The sequence below is a fragment of the Chionomys nivalis genome, chromosome 3, assembly GCF_950005125.1.
Source record: "Chionomys nivalis chromosome 3, mChiNiv1.1, whole genome shotgun sequence".
Taxonomy (NCBI): Eukaryota; Metazoa; Chordata; class Mammalia; order Rodentia; family Cricetidae; genus Chionomys; species Chionomys nivalis.
Window position 1 is genome coordinate 752,502 of NC_080088.1, and position 22,565 is coordinate 775,066.

The 22,565-nt window shown below is 47.1% G+C and overlaps 1 protein-coding gene across 2 annotated transcripts; it reads left to right on the forward strand.

The window, feature by feature from the left end:
* Positions 1-2,830: 2,830 nt before the first annotated feature.
* Positions 2,831-22,281, forward strand: LOC130871217 (interferon-induced GTP-binding protein Mx1-like). 2 transcript variants are annotated; one of them, XM_057764557.1, is made up of 14 exons: positions 2,831-3,021; positions 5,999-6,191; positions 8,454-8,646; positions 9,411-9,548; positions 10,174-10,328; positions 10,561-10,699; positions 12,846-13,044; positions 13,766-13,844; positions 15,228-15,350; positions 15,658-15,799; positions 17,109-17,267; positions 18,382-18,458; positions 19,651-19,905; positions 21,764-22,281. In XM_057764557.1, exons 2-14 carry the CDS (start codon positions 6,090-6,092, stop codon positions 21,995-21,997), a joined length of 1,995 nt encoding a protein of 664 aa, XP_057620540.1. In that variant the 5' UTR covers positions 2,831-3,021; positions 5,999-6,089; the 3' UTR covers positions 21,998-22,281. The 2 variants fall into 2 exon arrangements, with proteins under 2 accessions (XP_057620540.1, XP_057620541.1); XM_057764558.1 differs by lacking the exon at positions 2,831-3,021 and adding an exon at positions 4,112-4,167.
* Positions 22,282-22,565: the final 284 nt, after the last annotated feature.

The window sequence follows — 22,565 nt, forward strand, 5'->3', positions numbered from 1 at the left end:
GCCTATCCGTTATCAACTGGGCCTGGCCATAGACGCTGGCAAGTGCTTTGGGTCCCTAAGTGTCCTAAAGACTTTGATTCAATAAACCAGACATCTGCACCTCCGTGCTTGAGTGTTATCCTTGAAAAGTCGAGCTTACAATCCTACAGAGACACCCAGTCTAGCTAATTGCACTTTATTGCCTCGTCAGCTAGCTAATGATGGAAAACAGGCTTCTAAGTTTCTCACTATTTTATGGAACAAAAGCTAGACTATAAAGGCGTATTTTATTCACCAGAAGCACACAGTAAAAGAGGAAGTCATCCCTCTGTCGATCACTGGAACAAAGGTGCCCAATAAATGAGGAACGTGTTGCCAACAGTAGTGGGACGAATCCTATGGCTATTTTATGGGTGAGATCATGGTGTCACACAAGGAAATTACAGGCAGAATCAATATGAATCCATAGGCAATGAATTCATAAACCATATCAGTTGTCATCTACTGTGTATTTTTGTAGACCACCACAAAAATATTCCCACTGTGGCCAGTTCTTGGCCAGGAGGAGCCAGGTGGCACCTGAAACTCCCTGTGCTCTAGGGGCTGGGTCCATTTTATAACATATTGATCAGGAGACAATATAGCTTTAACCTGTGCTTGCTCATTGTGTTAGGGTTCTGGTACAGGGGTCCACACAAAAGGAACATTTAAATGTCCCCCAGTACTGAGCGCTCCCCCACCTAGAATTATATTTTCAATTAAATTCTGCTGTGTTAGGATCCTCTGGGATGGAAACTCCTGGGAACCCTTTTCTTTTGAGTCATGTGTGTTCCAGGACACAGTGCTCAACACATTTATGTATTTATTGTCTAAGAATTTCATATATGGACATGTATTCTGACTAAATACACCAATTTAGTCTAAATCATTCCCTCACCACCAATTTTTGATCCCAACTTCATTTTTTAAAAAAAACTCTCTGAGTTCTACTAAGTACTACAGTATGTGCAGGGGTGTAGGCCCATCTTGTGGAGCGTATGGAGCCTTTTAGGGGCTGTACCCTGAAAGAAACCGACTCTCCTTCCACAGCAACCATCAGTTGCTAGGCACTCCTCAGCCAAGGGTGAGACGTAATGAGTTCCTCCCTGATCTGTGTTGGATTTTGGCTGGCTAAATCTCATGCATGTAGCCACTGCTGTCGCTAGTTCATGAGTGCAATGGCCTTATCATGTCCAGAAAGCGCGGTTTCTCTGCAACCCTCCACTACCCCTGGCTTTTACTGTCTCTGTCACCTCTTCCGAAACAATCGCTGAGACTTGTGGAAAGGTGTGATAGAACTTCCCGTTTAGAGCTGAGTACCCAACGGTTTTGAATGATGAGGAACTGATAATTAGATCTTAATATACATACATCTCCATGCAAAACTAAGGTACAAGCACAAGGTTTATATCTACCATCTGCTGTCGTGCAGATATCAATGGGTGCTGTGCATATGACATGGAGCTCAAGCAAAGGAAGATGACAGGGAGGTGAGACTGTGTCCAAAGAGTACAGGGATTGTTTGCCAGCCGGTTTTGGATCTATCTGAGTAAGGGATAAATGGCTTTAAAGGTGGCTACTGCTATGGAAGGTTCAACTGAGACCCTCACACCATTTCCTATTTCTGAAGAGTTGGGTTATCTTTCACCCTGGCAGTCCCTGGTTGCTAGGCTCAACAGAGAATTAGGTACATTTATACTCTACATGGCCCTGGGCAGTAAGACCAAGTGCAGGTAGAGAGAGCTGGAGATTCAGCTTCCAGCCTGGGACGTAGTCTTAGCCAGCATCTTGGTTACTTTTCTATTGCTTTGATAACACACCATGACCAAAGCAACTAATAAAAGAAAGTGTTTAATTTGGTTTATGGTTTCATAATGGCAGAGTAAAGGAACCCCCGAGAGCACATGACTTTGTCCATAATCATCACACACACACACACACAGAGAGAGAGAGAGAGAGAGAGAGAGAGAGAGAACTGAACTTTTGAGGTGAGTGGGTGTAGGGCCCGGGTCTGCCCTTGTTCCTGGGGTGCATCTGCTAGGACAGTTTCTGGTCAGCTAACTAAGCATCCTGTTTGTTCCTGTGCTCTTCCTGCTCTGCCTGGTGATTAGCTGTAGGGCATTGACTCCTTGGTTGGTATGGTAATTTTCCAACTGCCTGGGCGAAGGTCCTTGTGCAGCAGTTAGGTACTTAAGGACTTCCCCAAGTCTGAATAAACGGCATTCAGCTGATCTCCTTTCGAATGACCCTGGTCTCTTTGTGTGTTCAATCTCCAGGCCCCTGCCTGACTTGCGTAAGGTACAGTGGCACGCTAACTGTACCGAGGGCATAACACAGAATTGGGTGTTACAAGTGGGGGCTGGGGATACTCTGAAGTTCTTTCAGGCTAAGAATGAACACAACTGCTTGCAGCTTCTGCCGGATGTCAGTCAGCGTGCCTGGGGAGCTAGGCAGGTGCTGATCCTGTCCACCATGAGGGCTGTCACAGATCCCAGTTCTTTCCCCCATGTACAGGGGTCCTTTTCCCCGTGTCCCCCTTCCAGCCTTCTGCTACTGTTGCCCCTTACTCTAGGCATGGCCACCTTCCTAAGATCACCGATCTCAGATCCATTTTTCCCACTGCTTTCTTTGAGTCTGAGCCAGGCATGATGATCTGAGCCAGGCATGCTGTTCTGTTTCTCAACACAGACTGAACTGAGTCACGAGGAGCCAAAGAGAAATGAAACTGAAACCCAAGTCTGAAGTGACTGGGAAATGCAAGAGAAAGAGGACTGAGGGGTATGAATTATATAGCACAGTGCTGAGAGGCATCTGGGCTCACTTAATCCGTCTTCCCTGTTCGCCACACTGCCCTCAGCCTGGAGACAGAGGTCAAGACCTTGTGACAGGGCCCTGCTCCTTCGGTGTCTGTCCTGACAGTTGCCAGTGCAGGCAGCTCAGGTAGGAGCTGCAGCAACCAAGTCCCTGGGCTCTGAGGAGAGGCACTCACTTCCCTGAGCTGAGGTAAGTTCTTGGCAGAGCAGGGGTCTGCTGCAGCTGAGCTTGCCCCACTTCTCCATGAAGGCCAGCACCTGTCACCTTCAGCAGCCCTGCAGGAGCAGGGTGCTAAGCCCTCAGGACCTGGGATGGTTTTTCTCAGGCCTCCCCTGCATGGGATTGTTCTGCATAGCAAAGGGACTTCAGTCCCCTCCTTCCCTTACACAATAGGGGTTTGTTTCCATTCAGGCTATGGGACCCCTGGACTGCAGCTGGTGCAGGGTCTGGTACTGGCTGGCACTCCTTCATCACAGCAGTCTTTGGGGGCTGGTTGTCAGGGACTGAACTGACCTGAGGGAGTGAATATGGGGAGCCAGTGTCGGGCAATATTATCTCGTAGGAGGTGTCAGTGTGCGCACCAATAAGAGTCTCACCAATAAGAGTCCGGTAGGAGGCCACCATTTCTGTTAATCTTCAACCAGAACAAGTCAGAGGCTCACTGCACACACTGGGAGGTCTGAAGGGAACAAAACAATGGAAAGGGGGAGGTGCAGGATCTGAGGCTGGGATAAGAACCAGAAGGGACCTGCTACCATTGACACAGGTGGCCCAGTGGAAAGGAAAGGCTAGTAAGGCTGTGTCTAGCTGAGAGGAGGTTAGGTAGTTGGAACAGAGGTGGGCTGGTCCTGAGGGAAAACAGGCAGCCATCTGCAATTTCTGTGCCTTAGGTCACAGCCAAGAGCCCCTAAGGGTGAGTTTTGTTTCTGAGATCAGTTTGTGGCAGATGTGGTTGTAGTGGGGAAGGCCAATTCACTAAGTTTCAGTTCTCACACAGAAGGGGAGGAGCCAATGCTGTCGAAAGAGGTCCGAAGTCCTGGCAGCTGCACATTCTAGCTGAGCCAGGGATACTGAGTATAGCACAGGATTCTGTGCAGAACTAGGGGATATCTTCCTTGGATATTTGTAGACCCTGGTGAGCACTGCAGGGCATTTCTTAGTGCTATTACAATAATGGGGACAGTGACAGTTTGTGTGTGGCGTGGAGGAAGTCTGGGTTGTAAGCTCAGGCAATCTCCCTAAGTTTCAATTCTCCCTGGGAAGGGGAGGAGCCAACACTGTTTTAAGACAGGGAAGCCCAGAAAGCCAAGCACTCTATCACTATGAAAGATACTGGTGAGTGGCAACCAGGACTAGGGGACAAGCCCTAGCTCAAGGCTAGGGGATACCTCTGGGTTCCTTGTAGATCCTGGAGGGTACTGTGGGACATTGCTTAGTGCCATTAAAATTAGAGGGTCAGTGACAGCTCAGGCAGCTACTGGACTAGACATGGTAGGGTTCACCTAGCTGCTGATTTCAGGGGGCAGTCTGAAACAGTGAGCAGCATGGGGATAGGACTCAGCCTGTTTCACTGTTAGAGCCTCTAACCACTTTGGCAAAAGGAGAGGGTGGGGTCCCAGGGATCTCTGGAATCTGGGGCTAAGGCCTCTATGAGAGGCTTCAGATCCCCTGCAGCATGGGCCAGGAGCCCATGGGAAAGCAGATGGAGATCTCTTGTTAAGGGTGGGAGGAAACCAGGTGACCCAGGGGCAGACTTTGAAGTGCAGGCCTTGGGGGACTTCTGCTGGAAGGGTTGACAGAGGATCTGTGTAGAGAAATCTACATTCCCAGGGTCTTTCCAGTCCCCAGATAGGAGATGTCCTGGGTGGTCTGAAGTCCTACATCTGCTCAGAGTGCAGGGTGTCCCACAGGCCTTCCATTTGAACTTCAGGGGGACATGGAGGGCAGGAACCTGGGAGAAGAGAGGACTCTTGTGTCTCCCTGTGGCCACTTTAACACCCAGACAGGCCTGGGAAGGCTCCCACTTTTATCGTCTCAGTTTTCCTGGACAGACAAGGTAGGGGGTGGTTAGGGGCTCTAACAGTGAAAGGGGCTGAGTCCTATTCCCATGCAGCTCCTGTTCCAATTGGCCTGAGGATGCTTCCCAAACAGGACAGAAATCCAGAGGAGCCCCGCCATTGGGGTCTTTTTCATAATGAATGATATATGTCACCTGAGGGGCATTGGCAAATACCCACTGCCTCCTATAGAGTGGAACTGTTCCCAACCACCCCAAGGACAGCACAAATGGGTGCAGGCCTGCTTGGATAGAAATGTTTAGAGAACACCTACCTGGTTATTTGTGTATGCATGACCATTACCTTTAGTTGAGGCAGGAACCTGCATGAAGTGTGGCAGGGCTGCCTTGATGGACTCTCTGCAATAAGCCCTGCATTGCAGAAGAGTTAGGAGAAGATGTAGAAATAGAGATACCTTGTTCATCTACCACAAATGTGGTAGTGCTGGAGCTGGGGAATTCCTCCTTTTGATTGGAAAAAGATCTAGATGGGCCCATGTGCTCATCTTGAACTGAAAGTATAGTTGGCTACCCAGGTCACTGAGTGAGCAGAAGTTGGTGTGACCCTTGAGGTTGCTCTGCCTCTGAGATCCATCAAGTCCCAAGAGACTTGCGCACACTTGTAGCTTGTAGACACAACCCAGGGAATACATACCAGAGAAAGAAAAAGAAGAGAAAATAATTCTTCAAACCCTGTTGTAGAGTAGTCATGTGGAATCTTTGTTGTGGGCACAAGCTCTGGAGACCAGTAATTGCACCTGGTGGTCTAATAAGACCAACTGAGACAGCCATGGAACAACAGCCAAGGCTCAAATTGAGAATGAAGGTGCCTTCATTCTAAAACCTGAGATCTTCTAGAAATAAGAGGTCTTTTCAAAGGTAGGGGAGATAAGAATTGTGTCTGAACAAAAATTATAGGTTGACAGACTCCATGAGTACCTTTAGAATTACTCTTCTTTTGTGGTAAACTCTCCTAACTCACACAAAGAATGTGTTTCACCCCCTCTCTAGAAGAGAAAATGATGAAATGCTGCTGGATACACAGACTCCTGGGGTGGACAGAGAAGATAGGGTAGTTCTAAATATTGGTGTCTCTTTTGTGTTTCTTAGTCAAGGATTCAACCAGTGGCAACGCTTCCAGAATCTTCTGAATCAAACCCTTTAAGTCCATTGCAAATCCACCCAGAAAAAAAATACAAGTATGAGTTCTTCCCGGAAAGCCCATCAGAAAGAGCTGACTTCTGCATCCAGTCACCTGGAGCCACAGAAATATTCTGATGCTTCTAATGACAGCCAGGCAATGGTGAGCTGCTACCAAAAGCCACTCTCCACAGGACATGTATTGTGTCCACCTGAGAAAAGGGTGGATCTGCACTTATGAGTATGTATGGGATGCTAGAAGAGAATGAGGCCTGCTGCTTCTCTGACAGAGTGGCTTTCTTGTCTTGCTGCTTACTTTGCTTGGGTCAATGTGAGAACAATGAATGGGCTATCTATCTCCTTCACTCAATGTTGTCAGTTATAATCTTGGTCTGGGAAGCTAGGGGGTTATTGGGGACTGGCAGAGCCCTGAGTCCCGAATGTGATATACTGTTCTTTCTCTAAATGGTTCAGTCTCCAGTTATAACTCCTGTGAGGTCTTATTGTGACATTACCCCCTGAAGAAGTCATGTGATTCATTTTCTTGTTGAGTTTTGAGAGTACTTTATATATTAAGGTACAAAACTTTGCTCAGATACATGCTTTGTAAATATTCCTTGACTATGGCTTGTATTCACATTTTTCAACCAGGTGTTTAGTTCTGATAAAATTCCACTTATTGATAAGTTCTTTTTATTAATTTTGTCTTTGAGATAATTTCTATGAAACCAGGGCTGTGCTGGCTAGTTTTAAGTCAACTTGACACAACCTAGAGTAATCTGAGAAAAGTAAACCTCAATAGAGGAAATGCCCTTTCTTATCCACGCTCAACCACGTGGTGATACCATTTTTTCAGCATGGTATATTCATCTCCTGCTTCCTCTGCATCTGGCTGGTGAGTCTGCCTTCCTTGTTCCCTGTGCTTTCTTTTGGTCTTCAAGTTCTGCCTAATCTCCACCTGCCTAGCTATTGGCCATTTAATTCTTTATTAAGTCCGTGAAAGCAACAAATATTCACAGTGTGCAAAAAGATTGTTCCACAGCACCACGGCTTCTTATAGGTTGCTTATAGCAACAGTCAAGTTTTGACTTGGAGACACACTAGTCCCAGGCATACTCCGAAGTCTTTGTACGTAATACTTCTTCCATTTCTAAAGGTACACTTACTGGATATATAATGGTGGTGTTTTGTCTGTATCCTAAAACACTGTGGAATGGATATATAGCTCAGTGGTACAGCATGTGATTGTGCATAAATCCTTCTTCCCTTTCATTACTTTTACTGGATATGCAATATGATAGTGTAGCCAGGTGGTGGCGGTGCACACCTTTAATCCCAGCATTCAGGAGGCAGAGGTAGGCAGATTTCTGTGAGTTTGAGGTCACCCTGGTCTACAGAGCAAGTTCCAGGACAGGCTCCAAAGCTACTGAGAAACCATTTTGAAAAACCAAAACCAAAACCAAACAAAAACCCAATATGGGTGTTTTGTAAGTAATCCTAAATCACTGTAGAATGGATAGGTAGCTCAGTAGTTCAGCATGTGATTAGTATGTATAAACACCTGGTTCAATTCCCAGCACTAAAAAATAAGTAAATAAAAGTCACTCCTTTGTCTCCACACTTGTGTTCTTTCTATTAAAACAAACAAACCAACAAACAAAAACTATCTGTTAAGCTGGTCTTTGCTCCTCTCAACCTAAAAAAAACTATACACACACACACACATAGTGTGTATTTGGTCTGCATGTGTATATGGGTACCATGTGCATGCCTGGTACCTGGGAGGTCACAAGAAAGAGGTTTTGTCCCTTGTAATTGGAGGTACAGATGGTTACCACATGAACCAACATGTGGGTGGTGGGAACCAAAGCCACATCCTCTCCCAGAGCAACGAGTGTTCTAAATGCTGAGCCATCTCTCTAGCTCCTCTAACTACTTAAATGAATTTACTTTTGTTTTATGTTCATAGGTGTGTACCTGCATGTATTTCTGTGTGCCACAAGTGTGTGGTGCTTGAAGATACCAGAAGAAGGCATTGGATGGCCTAGGGTTTCAGGCAGTTGTGAGCCACCTGATGTGGGTACTTGGAGAAGAACCTGGATCTTCTGCAAACACAGAAAGTGCTCTTAACCTCAGAGACATTCCTTCAGTCCCTTTCTGGCTAGTTTAAAAATACCTTTAGATATGATTAGTTTAGAACAGTTTGATTCTAATGGGCCATGCCTGAGTTTTGTTAATTTTCTTAGATCTTTATGGTTGTCATTAAAATTGAGGAACCCATGTTTATTGTTTCTTCAAATATTTTCTTCCCATTTATCACTGTCTTGAGGATTCTGACACAGTGTATAACTGTCCTTGAACCCGGCAGCCTTGGCTGGAGCACTCCCACGGAGCACAATCTTACTCTTGCTTTGCCCTCATCTAGGACTCTGTGAACAACCTCTGCACGCAGTATGAGGAGAAGGTGCGGCCCTGCATTGACCTCATCGACTCCCTGCGGGCCCTGGGCGTGGAGCAGGACCTGGCCCTGCCTGCCATAGCAGTCATTGGGGACCAGAGCTCAGGGAAGAGCTCTGTGCTGGAAGCACTGTCAGGAGTGGCCCTCCCCAGAGGCAGCGGTGAGAGCCCCGTGCTTATTGCCTTGCTAGACTGTGGGAGCTGGGGCTCAAAAGATAGAAGCAGATCCCCTCCCAGTTTGGGCACACAGCAGAACAAAGGTGGTCTTCCTCCTTGGCTTGAGGGCAGCCTTTCTTCGGTGCAGCTCAGCAGTTTCTTCTTCCTCTCACAAGGGCACCAGTTTTAGGGTTTGAGCTTCTCCCATGCAGCTTCCCAAGCCCTTCATGAGCCCAAGTTACCTCCTTTGAGGCTCTGTATCCAACAGTCACTGTAGGTATAGGGGCTGAGCACGTGGAGGCAGGCGCCCACACAGGGGTGGGGGTGGGAGCAGCTTTCAGTCCATTGGACTGCTCCATTGTACATTTTGTGAGTCACTTGAAATCTGCAGTTTGCAGAAGCCACGACTAAGTGGGTCAGGTTCTTAGACCCTTCCTTTGAGGTGACGCATACCCTTTGGAGAGAAGACTGGTGTCCAGGTTAGTGTTGCTGCTTAAAGTCCATGATGGAGGTGGTCATCGAGTGCTCAGGGAGAGGTCAGAGCCGACGTGGTACAGGGACCCAGTAGAAATGTCATGGTAAAGGCAGGAGTTGGAAGGAGACCATAACAGGGGGCAGGATAAAGTAGGCTGAGGGGCAGAGTGAACAGGATGTGGTGGGGGCTGGTGAGAGATGTCTGGTACCCTAAAGGTTCCACCAAGGTCCCCACAGAGCTGAGGGTGCCATACTAGGAGGAGAGCATTGGGCTCACAGGGACCACATCTCCTAGGTATCGTCACCAGGTGCCCTCTGGTGCTGAAACTGAGGAAGTTGGAACCAGGAGAGGAGTGGAGAGGCAAGGTCATCTATGACGACATCGAAGTGGAGCTCTCTGATCCCTCCCAGGTGGAAGAGGCCATCAACAAAGGTCGGGGTCTCATTGTCCCTTATCCTCTGACTGCCTGTCAACCCTGCCTGGAGTCGGAGGAGAAGTGTAGAGTCATTCTGTCAGGGCCCTGTTCCAGCACACACACAAAAAAATAAATAAATAAAATGAGACCCCTTCAAACACCCAGGACCCCCGGACAGAAGAGACTCTGTATTCCTTCTCAGTGGCTGTGGCACAATACCTCCCAGGATGCCTTTCAGGGGGACATACTTTCTCTCCTGGATTCAGAGGGCTTTGGTCTATGGTTACCTTTTCCTATGATCCTGGAGGAACATTATTATGACAGGGACAAGCGTTGACAGAGAGAAGCAGAGTGCCACAGGAAAGAGCCAGAAATGAGACATATGGACCTGTCCCCCAGTGACCTACTTCCTCTAGCTGGGTTCCACCTCACAAAGTGTCTAGAAGCTTAAATTATGACCAGCTGGGGACCAATCCAACTTTTCAATACAGGAACCTGTGGGGTCATGCATAGCCAAGACATGCTTTCCCAGAGTTCCCTGGAAGAAGATGCCCTCCATCTATCTAGTCTAGATTCCCTCAGTCTCTTCTCCCTATCCCACCCCACAAAGCTTAACCAGGCTTCCTTTTACCTCCTCTACAGGCCAGAACTTTATTGCTGGGGTAGGGCTGGGAATCAGTGATAAACTCATTAGCCTGGATGTCAGCTCCCCAAATGTCCCAGACCTGACCTTGATTGACCTGCCTGGGATCACCAGGGTGGCTGTGGGCAACCAGCCTGCAGACATCGGACTGCAGGTGAGACTCTAGACTCCACTCTGACCCACACTGGGCTTCAAGGGGCACTGGAGTATTTCCAGGGCTATGTCTAGGAGGGACCTTGTGGAGGCGGGAGTGAGACTGAATGGCCAGGATTCACTAAAGAGGGGTGCAGTCCATGGAAGCCAGAGCCTGAAGCAAGTGGATGGCCACAACCATCTCACTCTTAATCTGTCTTCATAACTAGGAGTCACCATCTCATTTTTTACAGATCAAGAAACTCATCAAGACATATATCGAGAAACAGGAGACCATCAGCCTGGTGGTTGTCCCCAGTAATGTGGACATCGCCACCACAGAGGCACTGAGCATGGCTAAGGAGGTGGACCCTGAAGGGGACAGGACCATAGGTGAGGAGAGTGGGACATAACAGTGGTGTGTGTGTGCCAGTGGGGATACATGGCCTGGATCCAGATGGACCAAGCTCAGTGCACAGCCAGGATCCCACTGAGGTGGGAGGAAGTGAGCCCTTCATCTTGTCTCCCTGGTAGGAAAGGCATGAGGAGTCAGGGGTGGGCAAGCGTGGGGAGTGTTGTAATATGAGTGGCTGCGGGGCTGCGTCCCACCACCCAGCTAGCTTTACCTGAAATAATTACACGGAAACTGTATTCTTTTAAACACTGTTTGGCCCATTAGTTTTAGCCTCTTATTGGTTAGTTTTGACATATTGATCTAACCCATTTCTAATATTTTGTGTAGCCCTACGAGGTGGCTTACCAGGAAAGATCTTAACCTGCGTCTGTCTGGAGTGGGAGAATCATGGCGACTGCCTGACTCGGCTTCTTTTACCCAGCATTTTGTTCTGTCTACTCTACCCACCTAAGGGTTGGCCTATCAAATGGGCTTAGGCAGTTTTTTTATTAATTAACCAACGACAGCAACAGATTAGAAAGAAATCACTCCCACATCATTTTCCCCTTTTCTGTTTAAACAAAAAAGAAGGCTTTCATTTTAACATAGTAAAATTACATATAGCCGGGCGGTGGTGGCGCACGCCTTTAATCCCAGCACTTGGGAGGCAGAGGCAGGCGGATCTCTGTGAGTTCGAGACCAGCCTGGTCTACAAGAGCTAGTTCCAGGACAGGCTCCAAAACCACAGAGAAACCCTGTCTCGAAAAAGCAAAAAAAAAAAAAAATTACATATAGCAAAACAGTTTGGTTAATTAATAAAGAAACTGCCTAGGCCCATTTGATAGGCCAACCCTTAGGTAGGCGGAGAAAACAGAACAGAATGCTGGGAGAAAGAAGCCGTTCCTATCACTACAGGGGAGGAAATCGTATTTGCTGAGACCCACTGGCTGAGGATCCATGGTAAGGTCCACACAGAGTGAAAGGATGCATAGCTGCTGTCTCTCTGCGTGGTGGCCATGGAGAGGTGCTAGGAAGGAGCCTGCAGCTGATCAAGGGACTGAACTGTGTTCCCAAGGCCACCTGCACTTGTCTCTGTGAACTTTGCATGGATTCTTTAGCTACCCTCTCTGTCTCACAATGGATTATGTCTTAGGGTTACTATTGCTGTGATAAAACACAATGTCCAAAAGCGAGTTGGGAAAGAAAGGTTTTATTTCCACTTACTCTTCCAGGTAACAGTCTGTAATAGCTTGAAAGAAAATGACCCTGAAAGGGAGTGGCACTATTAGGAGGTGTGGCCTTGTTGGAGATAGTGTGTCACTGAGGGGGTGGTCTTTGAGGTCTCTTGCTCAGCCTCCCTCAGTGTGACTGTCAATCAACTTCCTGTGTCCTGCAAGATAAAGCACTCTCAGCTCCAGCACCACATCTGCCTGTCAACTGCCATGCCCCCATCATGATGATAATGAACTGAGCCTCTGAAACTGTAAGCCAGCCACCTCAATTACATGTTTTCTTGATTAGAGTTGCTGTGGTCATGGTGTCTATTCATAGCATTAAAAACCCAAACTTAGATGCAGTCCATTACTGAAAGAAGTCAGGGCAGGAACTCAAACAGAATGGAAACTTGGCAAAAGCTGATTCAGAGGCCATGGAGGAATGCTTGCTGCTCTGCCTGCTTTCTTGTAGACCCCAGGACCACCAGCCCAGGGATGGTACCACCCACAGTGGGCTGGACCCTTCCCCACCAATCACTGATTCAGGAAATGCTCTACAGGATTGCCTACAGTCATTTTCTTTCTTTTCTTTTTTTTCTCTTTTCTTTCTGTCTTTCTTTTTTTGATGTTTTTTTGAGACAGGGTTTCTCTAGTCCTGACTGTCCTGGTCCTGGACCTCAAGTAGTAGACCAGGCTGTCCTTGAACACACAGAGATTTGCCTGCCTCTGCCTCCCAAGTGCTGGAATTAAACACATGAGCCATCATGCCTGGTTGGAAGCATTTTCTTAATGGAGGTTCCCTCCTCTAAGATGACATTAGCTTGTGTCAACTTGATAAAAAACTACTCAGCACAGATAGGCAGTAGCCCTTTGCTGCTGGTGGCTGGTTCTCACCAGTGTGTGTTCTCCAATCTCAATGCCTATCCTGTAGGGATCTTGACCAAGCCTGATCTGGTGGACAAAGGGGCTGAAGACAAGGTCGTTGATGTGGTGAGGAATCTCGTGTTCCACCTGAAGAAGGGCTACATGATAGTCAAGTGCAGGGGTCAGCAGGACATCCAGACGCGGATGACCCTGGCTGAGGCCCTAAAGATGGAGCAAGACTTCTTCAAGGAGCACCCACACTTCAGGTGCCTCCACCATACTGTTCCATGTAGTGAAAATCACTAGTCAAGAGCAGACCTGACATGAGGAGTGTGGGGGGGGGAGGGGGATAGTTTGTGTATGCACAGGCGCCACAGTGCTCATGTTGAGAATAGAGGACAACTTGTGGGAATTGGTTCTCTTCTTCCATCATGGTGGACCAAGGGATTGAACTCAGCTGGTAAGAGTGGGAGGCACCTCTGCCCAGTGCATGAAGATCTGAATCTATATGCTTTGTGTATATTCATGTGCATAAGCATTAATGTATGTACTCATATGTGTAGACTACATGGATAAGTGTGTATATGCTAAAATTTGTATTATACATGGAACCATGTGTGTGTGTCTACTCACATGTCACACACAGAAAGATATGTGTGTATACTTGTGTGTCACACATAGAAGGTGTGCATGTGTGTTCACATGGTGCTATGATAACATAGCTGTGGTTGTGTACATATGTTTTATGGAAAACAGATTTTACTCTGATTATTAATGTGCTGAGGGGGATTACTGCAGCCCATTGTGGAACTATCCTAGCTGGTTCCCCTGTATCACTGTATAAAACCATTTCTGAATTCTTCATGAGTACCAATCTCAAGGTACCCAATCATCGATAGTTCCCAAACTGGCCCTGGCCTCCCCACAGCAGACTGCAGATTTGTGTTTTGGCTGAGTCTAATGAGACCCTCTCTCCTATTCCCTCAGTGTTCTTCTGGAGGATGGGAGGGCCACAGTGCCCCGTCTGGCAGAGAGACTGACCACGGAGCTCATCGCACACATCTGTGTAAGCCAGGGAGGCTGTGTCTTCATCAAGCTAAGCTGGGACCGGGATGGTTCTGGGCACACAAGCTGGTCAAGATCTCTTTGCACAGACATGCTGTGTTTGGGAGTCTGAAGGCTTTGTGCTGGCTCCTGCTGCTATCACCCTTAGGTTCTGGGTGGCACGGCTGTGAGACCCTCATTCTGGAATTGATCTCGAGAGCTTGAATTCAAATGGCCTCTTCAGATAGAAGCCATGTTCACTTTCTCTTACCTGGTGGAGTCTGCATCTCAACCCCTTAGTTCTCAACTGGGGAGTTGAGAATACTCAGCACATGTGGATTTAGAGTCCATACCTGCTTGAGGACTGTTGTGGAAAGAACCCAGCAGTGATCTTCTTCCCCTGGGCTCTTCCTGAGTTCAAGGTGTTCCTGCGGCCCCCAGGATGCAGGTGGAGATCAGGGCATCTGCAGGGCACCATGATCTTGAGTGACCCTCTCTGGTCCTCCTTGATGCAGATAGAGGCAGGCCTGCTCTTGCTAAGTTCTGTGCCTTGAGAAGTCTGGGGACAGCAAGCTGTAGAGATCTGTTGAAAATAATACAAGAATTGAAGAATCTCATGTTAGTTCATCTGTTCTTGTCTCAGAAGCTACTAGAAGGTGCTCTGTGTAGGGTCTCTGCAGAGTTCATGTTTAGATGTGTAAGGAACTGTCTCTGGGTGGTTCTTTTAAGCATGAACCATATGTAGTGGGCAGTTTTACAGAGTTATATACCCAGTGCAGGTGTGTGGGTAGACCTGGGTGGAAAGGGTGTCTCTAAGGCACTACTGTGCATCAGGGAAGCCTTCAAAGGCTGTCAGAATGTCACAGGCATGGACAGAAAATCCTGTCTGCCAAGGTTCACTGTTGTAATGCGAGCGGCGGGGCTGCTTCCCCAGCACCCGGCCGCCCATGGCTAGCTTATGCCCCGGAATAATTACACGGAAACTGTATTCTTTTAAACACTGCCTGGCCCATTAGTTCCAGCCTCTTATTGGCTAGCTCTTACATATTGATCTAACCCATTTCTAATATTCTGTGTAGCACCACGAGCTGGCTTACCAGGAAAGATCTTAACCTGCGTCTGTCTGGAGTGAGAGAATCATGGCAACTCACTGACTCGGCTTCTTTCTCCCAGCATTCTGTTCTGTTTTCTCTGCCTACCTAAGGGTTGGCCATCAAATGGGCCTAGGCAGTTTCTTTATTAATTAACCAATGAAAGCAACAGATTAGAAAGAAATCACTCCCACATCAGTTCACTGGTCGAGGAGCCATGGGAGGTCCACACAGATGAGGGGATAGATAGCTCGGGGCCTCCTCTGCATTTCCTGTCTATATGTCTATGTCCCACTCATTTCTTTCTACTTCAGAAATCGCTGCCACTGCTGGAAAATCAAATAAAGGAGAGTTATCAGGTTGCAGTCGAGGAGCTGCAGAAGTACGGTGCAGATATACCAGAAGACGACAACGAGAGAACCTTCTTTCTAATTGATGTACGCTATCACTTGTGACTTCCCATGGAGGATTCCTGCATCACTATCTTACAGGAATCTCTTCTGTCTTCAGTCTCCTAAGATGGACAGAAACATATTCTGTCCATCGCTAGTATTACAAGAGTGACCAGCACTAATGGATGAAAGCGGGGTAGAGCTGGTGGGGACTGGGGAGCACGGGGAGAAGGAGAAGGATTTCCTGGTACCAAAGACATGTCTCCTCACTACTTCATGTGGCTCAACAACCCTCATGGTATGAGCTTCATCTATCCACCTGATCGTTATATGTGAATTATCTCCTTCACAGAAAATTAATGCCTTCAATAAGGATATCACTGATTTGGTACAAGCACAGGAAACCATATCAGAGGGAGAGAGTCGGCTGTTTACCAACCTGAGAAATGAATTTCTTAAATGGAATTATTATATTGAAAGACATTTTGAAAACAGTGAGTATCCATTTGGGTTAGTGTAATTGACACTGTGGTAATTTGAATTTGATTGCTACAGTCAAAAGAACGTCTTGCCTACAGTTCAAAGTCAAGGCACAAGAAGATGAGGAGACTGGTGAGGGCTTCATCTCTGCTCCCAAGATGGTACTGTCTAGCTTGGTCCTCATGTGTGGAGGATGAGAGCCAGCTTCCTCTGGCCTCCATTGTGAGGACACACATCCCATCTGTGAGGTGAGGCCAGCATGTCCTGGTCACTCTTTAAAGGCCTATCTTTCAATGTCAACACAGAAGGGATGAGGTTCAACTTACGAACTAGGGGGACATATTCCTTCCACAGCAGTGACTCCAGGAAACATCATGAACCTGGGATTTGGGGGAAACTTTAGAGTGTTATGCAGGGGATCAGAATGGCTGTGGAGTGTGGACACAGGAGCCACATTTGATCTTCTTTGAGTCACAGACCCCAAACTATCTGTTTTTGTTTCTTAAGGATATCTAAAGAAAAATGCTGGTTAATCACCCCAGTTAATCATGGGTTTTAGAAGAATCTATGCTCCTTGAATAGAGAGAAGATGGACATGACGTATGGTCTGGGTAGACGTGGGCAGACAAAAAGCACAGGCACAACATAGAGGGCTGGAGAGAGGAAGCGTGTGAAGGACTGATTTTGATGACAGCGACCGTTCCTCAAGAGGACAGAAAGGTGTCAGAAACGGGCAGTTTGGGTCATAGCAGAGACCTGTGATTTGCTAGAAGTCGCTGGCATGCCCACTGTAAATGGGTGAAATTGCATATGAAATGCCAGCCTATACATTTCCCATGGAACCACTTTCCCTCCCGAGATAGGAGAGAGGAGCCTTGGGCAGGTTCTGCTCCTGATGGGATGTCTCTCACAGAAGTCGTTCTGGAAGCAGGGAGAGGAACAAATATTTTGCTTCATGTACACATGGGCCTTCCAGGTGCCTGTCTGCTTCCCCAGCCTCCTTCTACAGTGCACTTTGACCCTTCTTCTCTGGTCAAATGCAAATGGACTCATAAACCCTCTCACACAAGGTTGTTTCCTGGTTTCCTCTTAATGTATTCTGCTGTGGTCTCTGGCTCTGCATTTCACTTTGTCTCAACTGAGAGAAGTGACCTTTGACACAGCTTTCTTATTGTAGTCTTAAAGGAACATAATCAACATTTATTTCATTTCATTTTTTTCTTGGTACTCATCTTTTCAGAAAGACCAGAGTTGGTTTTATTTCTTTTTAAAAAAAAACATCCTGCAAGATGGTTTCTGTGAAAACAATACTTTTAACCCTAGGTTCTGCTGAGATATGCAGCCAGATCAAAGTATTTGAAAATCAGTATCGTGGCCGGGAGCTGCCAGGGTTTGTGAACTATATGACGTTTGAGAACATCATCAAAAAGCAAATAAAAGTCCTAGAGGAGCCAGCTGTGGACATGCTGCAAAAGGTCACTGGTGAGTGCACACAGCGTCCCTAAGGAACGCTGTACAAGGCCACAGAGGTTCGCTGTCAGAGGCCTCCCATTCTCTTGGTTGGTCCTATCTAAAGCTGGGTTCTCGCAACCCCCTCAGACAATCACAGAACTTGGGGCCAGGCTTCCCTGACCTTGTGTACTGGGTGGAAATTACAGAGGAGGCAGAGGGCTTGTCACTGGGACTGGGGTGTAGCTCCCTCCTAGCACAGAGCTGTAGTGAAGAACCTGGTACCACAGTTGACATTGGGTGTACGCGAGGAAATGGAGGCAAATGGAAGTTTTAGTTTTAAAGGCAAAAATGGGTAGGATTATGTAAGATTTCAGATTACAGTGACTGGAGAGGTGGCTCATTGAGCAAAATGCTTGTCTAGAAAGCATGAGGGCCTGAGTCCCATCCCTAGAACCCACATAAAAGCTGAGTGTAGCAACATGCACTTATGATCCCAGCACCGTGGAGCCAGAGATGGGGACGTTGGGGGGCGATCTGAGGCTAACCAGTCAGCCAACTTGTTCTACTTGCAAGTTTCCAGCCAGTTAGAGACCTGCTTCATTTAAAAAAAAAAATGTTGGATAACACCTAAAGAGAGGCATCAGAGGCTGTGCCCTCGCTTCCGTCAGGTGATCATGTCTATGACCCTTCCTGCATGATACCTAGGCTTTAGTGGCTTAGATGACAAATTCCACAGACTGAAGTGGATTCTCCAGAGTAAAGGGGCTAAAGTTAACTTTCCGACTCCCGTAAGTGGCTCTTGGGTTTATTTCATGTAGATGGCTGGGCACTTAGGGCTCACAGACAGGAACGAGATGGAGATGACAAGTTTTAGACAAGGAATTTCTGTATTTATAATTTGCTAGAAACATCCTTTGAAGCTAGTTGCAGTACAGGGTATAATCCATGCCAAGAGATAGCGAGGTTCAGATACCTGCAGAGTTCCTCAGCCACAGAGCGCACCCTCCTCTTTACAGGGGGAAGAGGATAAGGCAGAGGGAACAGAAAGGAATTGTAGCCACATTAACCTCACTCCCCCACTCCCAGTCTATACAAAGTACAGAGGGTCTTGTCAATATTAAACTTTTTTCCCCTCTTTCATCAGACATGGTTCGAAAGGCCTTCATAAGTGTATCATCAAACAATTTTGGTGACTTTTTTAACCTCTTCAGTGCTGCCAAGGTAAATCAAACTACATATTATTTTTAAAAGAATAATAGAAAAAAAAAGAATAATAGATAAGCACGATTTCTTTGTTTGAGACCATCCCAACTTTCTTGTGTCTGTTCAGAGAAATGAAGACTCAAGTTTATGTTTGTGTCTTCAAGACAAGGTTACAGTTCTTCTGGTTAAAGCAATCATGAGACAGGGAAGAAGGGGTGGGGGAATGAATTCAGAGGTGAGATATTGAAACCCACATGTCCAAAGAGCATTGTTAGGCAGGAGCATCGTTCTGTGCAGAGGAAATGAACCTATTCCTGATAGCCCACGGGCACATGAAATATAATAAAAACCCGTCTGCCATTCACGGAATCCCTTGACAGATGTTTATCTGTGACCAGTGTGTAGCGAGGGCAGCTTCATGAAGGGCTGGCTTTGGCTTTCAGTTTGAGAGAATACAGGCCATCATAGCAGGGATGCTGCTCAGCTTTTCCTCCTTTGTATTCAGTCCAGAACCGCAAGCCATCGGATAGTGCTGCCCTCAATAGGGTGGGCCTTCCCATCTCACTTGGTCAGACCTCTCTGGAAACACCCTCCGCAGTGATTCTAAATCTAAATTGAAGACTGACCATTACAGCAGGTGGCGACCCACACCCGGCTCAGGCTTCCCCTGGTTTCCAGCCTCAGCTGATAGGGTGGCATGAATGAGCTAGCAAGGGGGTACAGGGGCTGTTCCCAGCTGATACCTGTGTTTGTTCTTGGGGGGTGGCCTGATACTTGTGGATGGACCAAGTGTCCTGTGTTCTTATTCTGCATCATGTGTTTCTTGACGGCTGTTATAGTAAACTTCTAGTCAGACTATCTCTGGATCACCAGCCCACAAATAATGACACAGAGACTTATTATTAATTTTGAAAGCTTGGCCATTAGCTTAGAATTTTCTCCAACTAGCTCCTTTAACTTAAATTAATTGATTTATATTAATCTACATTCTGCCACCTTATCTCTGTACTGCCCATCCTGCTTCCTCAGAGTCTGACAACTCTGCCTTTCTTCTTCTCAGTGTTTTCTCTGTCCCCGGAAATCCCACCTAACCTCTTTCTGTCTAGCTATTGGTGATTCTGCTTGTTATTACACCGATCCTAGCAACGCATCTTCGCACAGTGTACAAATATCCCACAACAGGCTGGTGACTGTTTTTCTCTCCTTGCAGTCCAAAATTGAAGATATCAGATTAAAGCAAGAGAAACAAGCTGAAGCGCTGATCCGACTTCACTTCCAGATGGAGCAGATTGTCTACTGCCAGGACCAAGTTTACAAGGGAGCCTTGGAGGAGGTCAGAGAGAATGAAGCCAAGAAACAGAATAATAAAGTGTTAAACCCAGTTACCTTTCAACATAATTCTCAACCTCCTCAAAAGGACTTGTCTGTCACTGAAATGACCCAGCACCTGAATGCCTACTACCAGGTAAGTGTGGGAATGGCCCAGAGCAACTAGGTTTCCAGGCCACTCCCTCTCCTTCAGTGTACTTTTCTGTGTAGTGTTATGTGTGTAAATTAACACCAGCAGGGATTCCTTCTGCACAGGGAGTGTTAACTGACCTCCAGAAGCCTCAGCCACAGGGTCAACTGGTAGTGTCCAAAAACCGCTTCTACAGTACCAGCTCCAGAAAGACCCAGCTCAGTCGTGGGAGGGCTATTTTTCCAGTCTTGTGTTTGTTGTGTTTTAAACAGACGCTGTCTTTCTGGAGTTTTAGCAAAGTTCCTAGGATTTTCTTGTACATCTAAAGTCACCTCAGATCTTTATTAATTTATTTCTTTAAAGGTGACATCTCATTTTGTAGCCCAGGCTGCCTTGGAACTTACAAGGTCCAGGATGGCCCCAAACTCCTGGGAGTCCTCCTGCCTCAGACTCCAAAGTGCTTCAGAAGTTCACCACACTTCTGACCCTCTAGACTTCTTCACCTTCAGTATCAAGCAGGTTCAGGTATTGCCATAGATCCTGGAGACTGTTCTGGCCCTCACTCTGAAAGGCCCCGTGGCCATGTGCACCTCTGAGCTGTAAACTGGGATTCCTGGGTACTGTGCTGCTCCGTAGGTGGCCTTTCGGTATGTCAGGGGCAGTGTGTTCCCTTAGGGTAGTTCCGGAGTGCACCATGCGGCTTGGCTTCCTGGCACCCTATGACTTACTTATCTTCTTTGCTTTAATTCTGGTAAAGCATGCACAACACAAGCCTTTCCACGTCAACTGCTGTTTGGTGCAACAACTGAGAGACATTAGATCCCTTTGCATTCCCGCCATGCCCTTCCAGGACTTTCCATCTGCCACAAACAGCATTTTCTCCATTGAATGCCTGCTCTAGTTCTCTCACACTCCCCAGCTGCCATCTTTCTACTTTCTATCTGGGCGTCTGCTCACCCCAGGGACCTCTTCCCAGTATAATCACATCTGTCCTTCCTATTGCCTTATTTCTCAGAGCATAATATCAAGGTCCCTGCATGTTGTAGAAGAAGTGAGGGGTTGTGTCTGCAGGCATCAGCTGTTCTTTCAAGCTGTGGTCCTCTTACCTAAGGTGTCCACATTTGGGTGTCTGAGGTCCTTATGCCTCCAGAAAGGCCCCGTGTTCCTGATTCGTCTTCTCCACTTCCATTTGAAGACAAGCCACATTCCAGCTGTCTTTGGTCCTAAAATATATCTATGCTGCATGCCATCTTGCAATATGTCCCTGAACTTCCAACTAGGTACTTGTGATCTGTCTTCCTTTTATTCTGGCATCCATTGATATGGTGAATTGGCTTAACCATCCCCAGAGTGCTGGGCTCATGCTATCCCAGGGAAGGAGATTGAGTTCCAGAGAAGTACTTGCCTTGCAGAACCAGCAGTACTGTATGTCTAGGACACCACCCTATCTCAGGACAGGAGGAGTTGGGCAGAAAATCCTCTCAGGTAGAAACCAACTTTCTTCAGGCAGCTAGCCCAGAGCTCTGCCTGGCACAATCCTGCTCCCTGTCACTGAAAGCTCTGAGATTTGATGAAGACAGATGAGCGATTCTGTCAGCAAAGATCTGCCATTTGGAAATGGAGTTGGGCTTTCTGTGGACCATCTTCCAGCTCATTTTACCCCTTTCTATGAAGGGAAGCTGGTAGGGCAGAATCCCGACAAACTGATATCTTTCCAGGTCATGCTCTACTTGCATGCTAACAGGTCTGAGACCAGGCCAGTTCTGCCCACCTGCTAGGGTCTTCCCCTTTGGAAACCTGAGTCTATCTGGCACTCATGGCTCTTTCCACTTTTAACCCTTTTGTGTCCTGTCCCTTCTTCTAGGAGTGCGGAAGGAGCATTGGGAGACAGATCCCCATGATCATCCAGTACTTCACCCTACAAACATTTGGGAAAGAGATGGAGAAAGCCATGCTTCAGCTCTTACAGGACAAGGCTAACTGCAACAGGCTCCTGGCTGAGCGGAAGGCTACCACAGAGAAGAGGAAGTTCCTGAAGAGGCGGCTCTCAAGGCTGGACCAGGCTCGGCACAAGCTTGTCAAATTCTCCTATCAGTGAGGCTTTGCCGTCTGCCCTGTATGTCTGCGGCGTGGCGTGGAGCAAGCAAGGGTTTCTTTGAGGGAGAAATACCTCAGCCCTGCATTCCATCGATGTTGTATAGTCTGAACCTTCTACTTGTTACCATTTGGAGTTAGCCAAAAAAGAAAAAGAAAAAAACCTAACAACGACAACAAAACTCCAACAAATAAACAAGCAAAAAACCAAAAACCCTTAGATTTTCCATTTCTGTCACACAAAGGAAGCTGCAAGGGGTTAAGACAAGAGACCTAGTAATGTGACAAACTTTAGAAATAAATCTGTATCTGCTCATGTACATGCGTGCATGTGTTTCTTCTCTCTGTGTGTCTGTGCATATCTGTGTTGTGTAGGTTGAAGACACAATCTTGGGTGTCGATCCTTAGGTGCCTTCTACTTTTTGAGCAGGATCTCTCTCTGGCCTGGATCTCTGCACCACCCTGCTTGCTAACCCCAGCCTCCAGGAGAACTCTAGTCTCTGCCTCCTGTCTCACTGTTACTGGGATAACAGCTGGGGGCCACTGTGTCTGGATTTGTATGTGGGTTCTGA

Bases quoted from the DNA above. Each gene is read 5' to 3' on its own strand.
- LOC130871217 (XM_057764557.1), top strand. From the start codon at position 6,090: ATGAGTTCTTCCCGGAAAGCCCATCAGAAAGAGCTGACTTCTGCATCC. The intron at 13,045-13,765 runs GTGCCTCCACCA...CTATTCCCTCAG, and splicing joins AAGGAGCACCCACACTTCAG to TGTTCTTCTGGAGGATGGGA. The intron at 15,800-17,108 runs GTGAGTATCCAT...TTTTAACCCTAG, and splicing joins TGAAAGACATTTTGAAAACA to GTTCTGCTGAGATATGCAGC.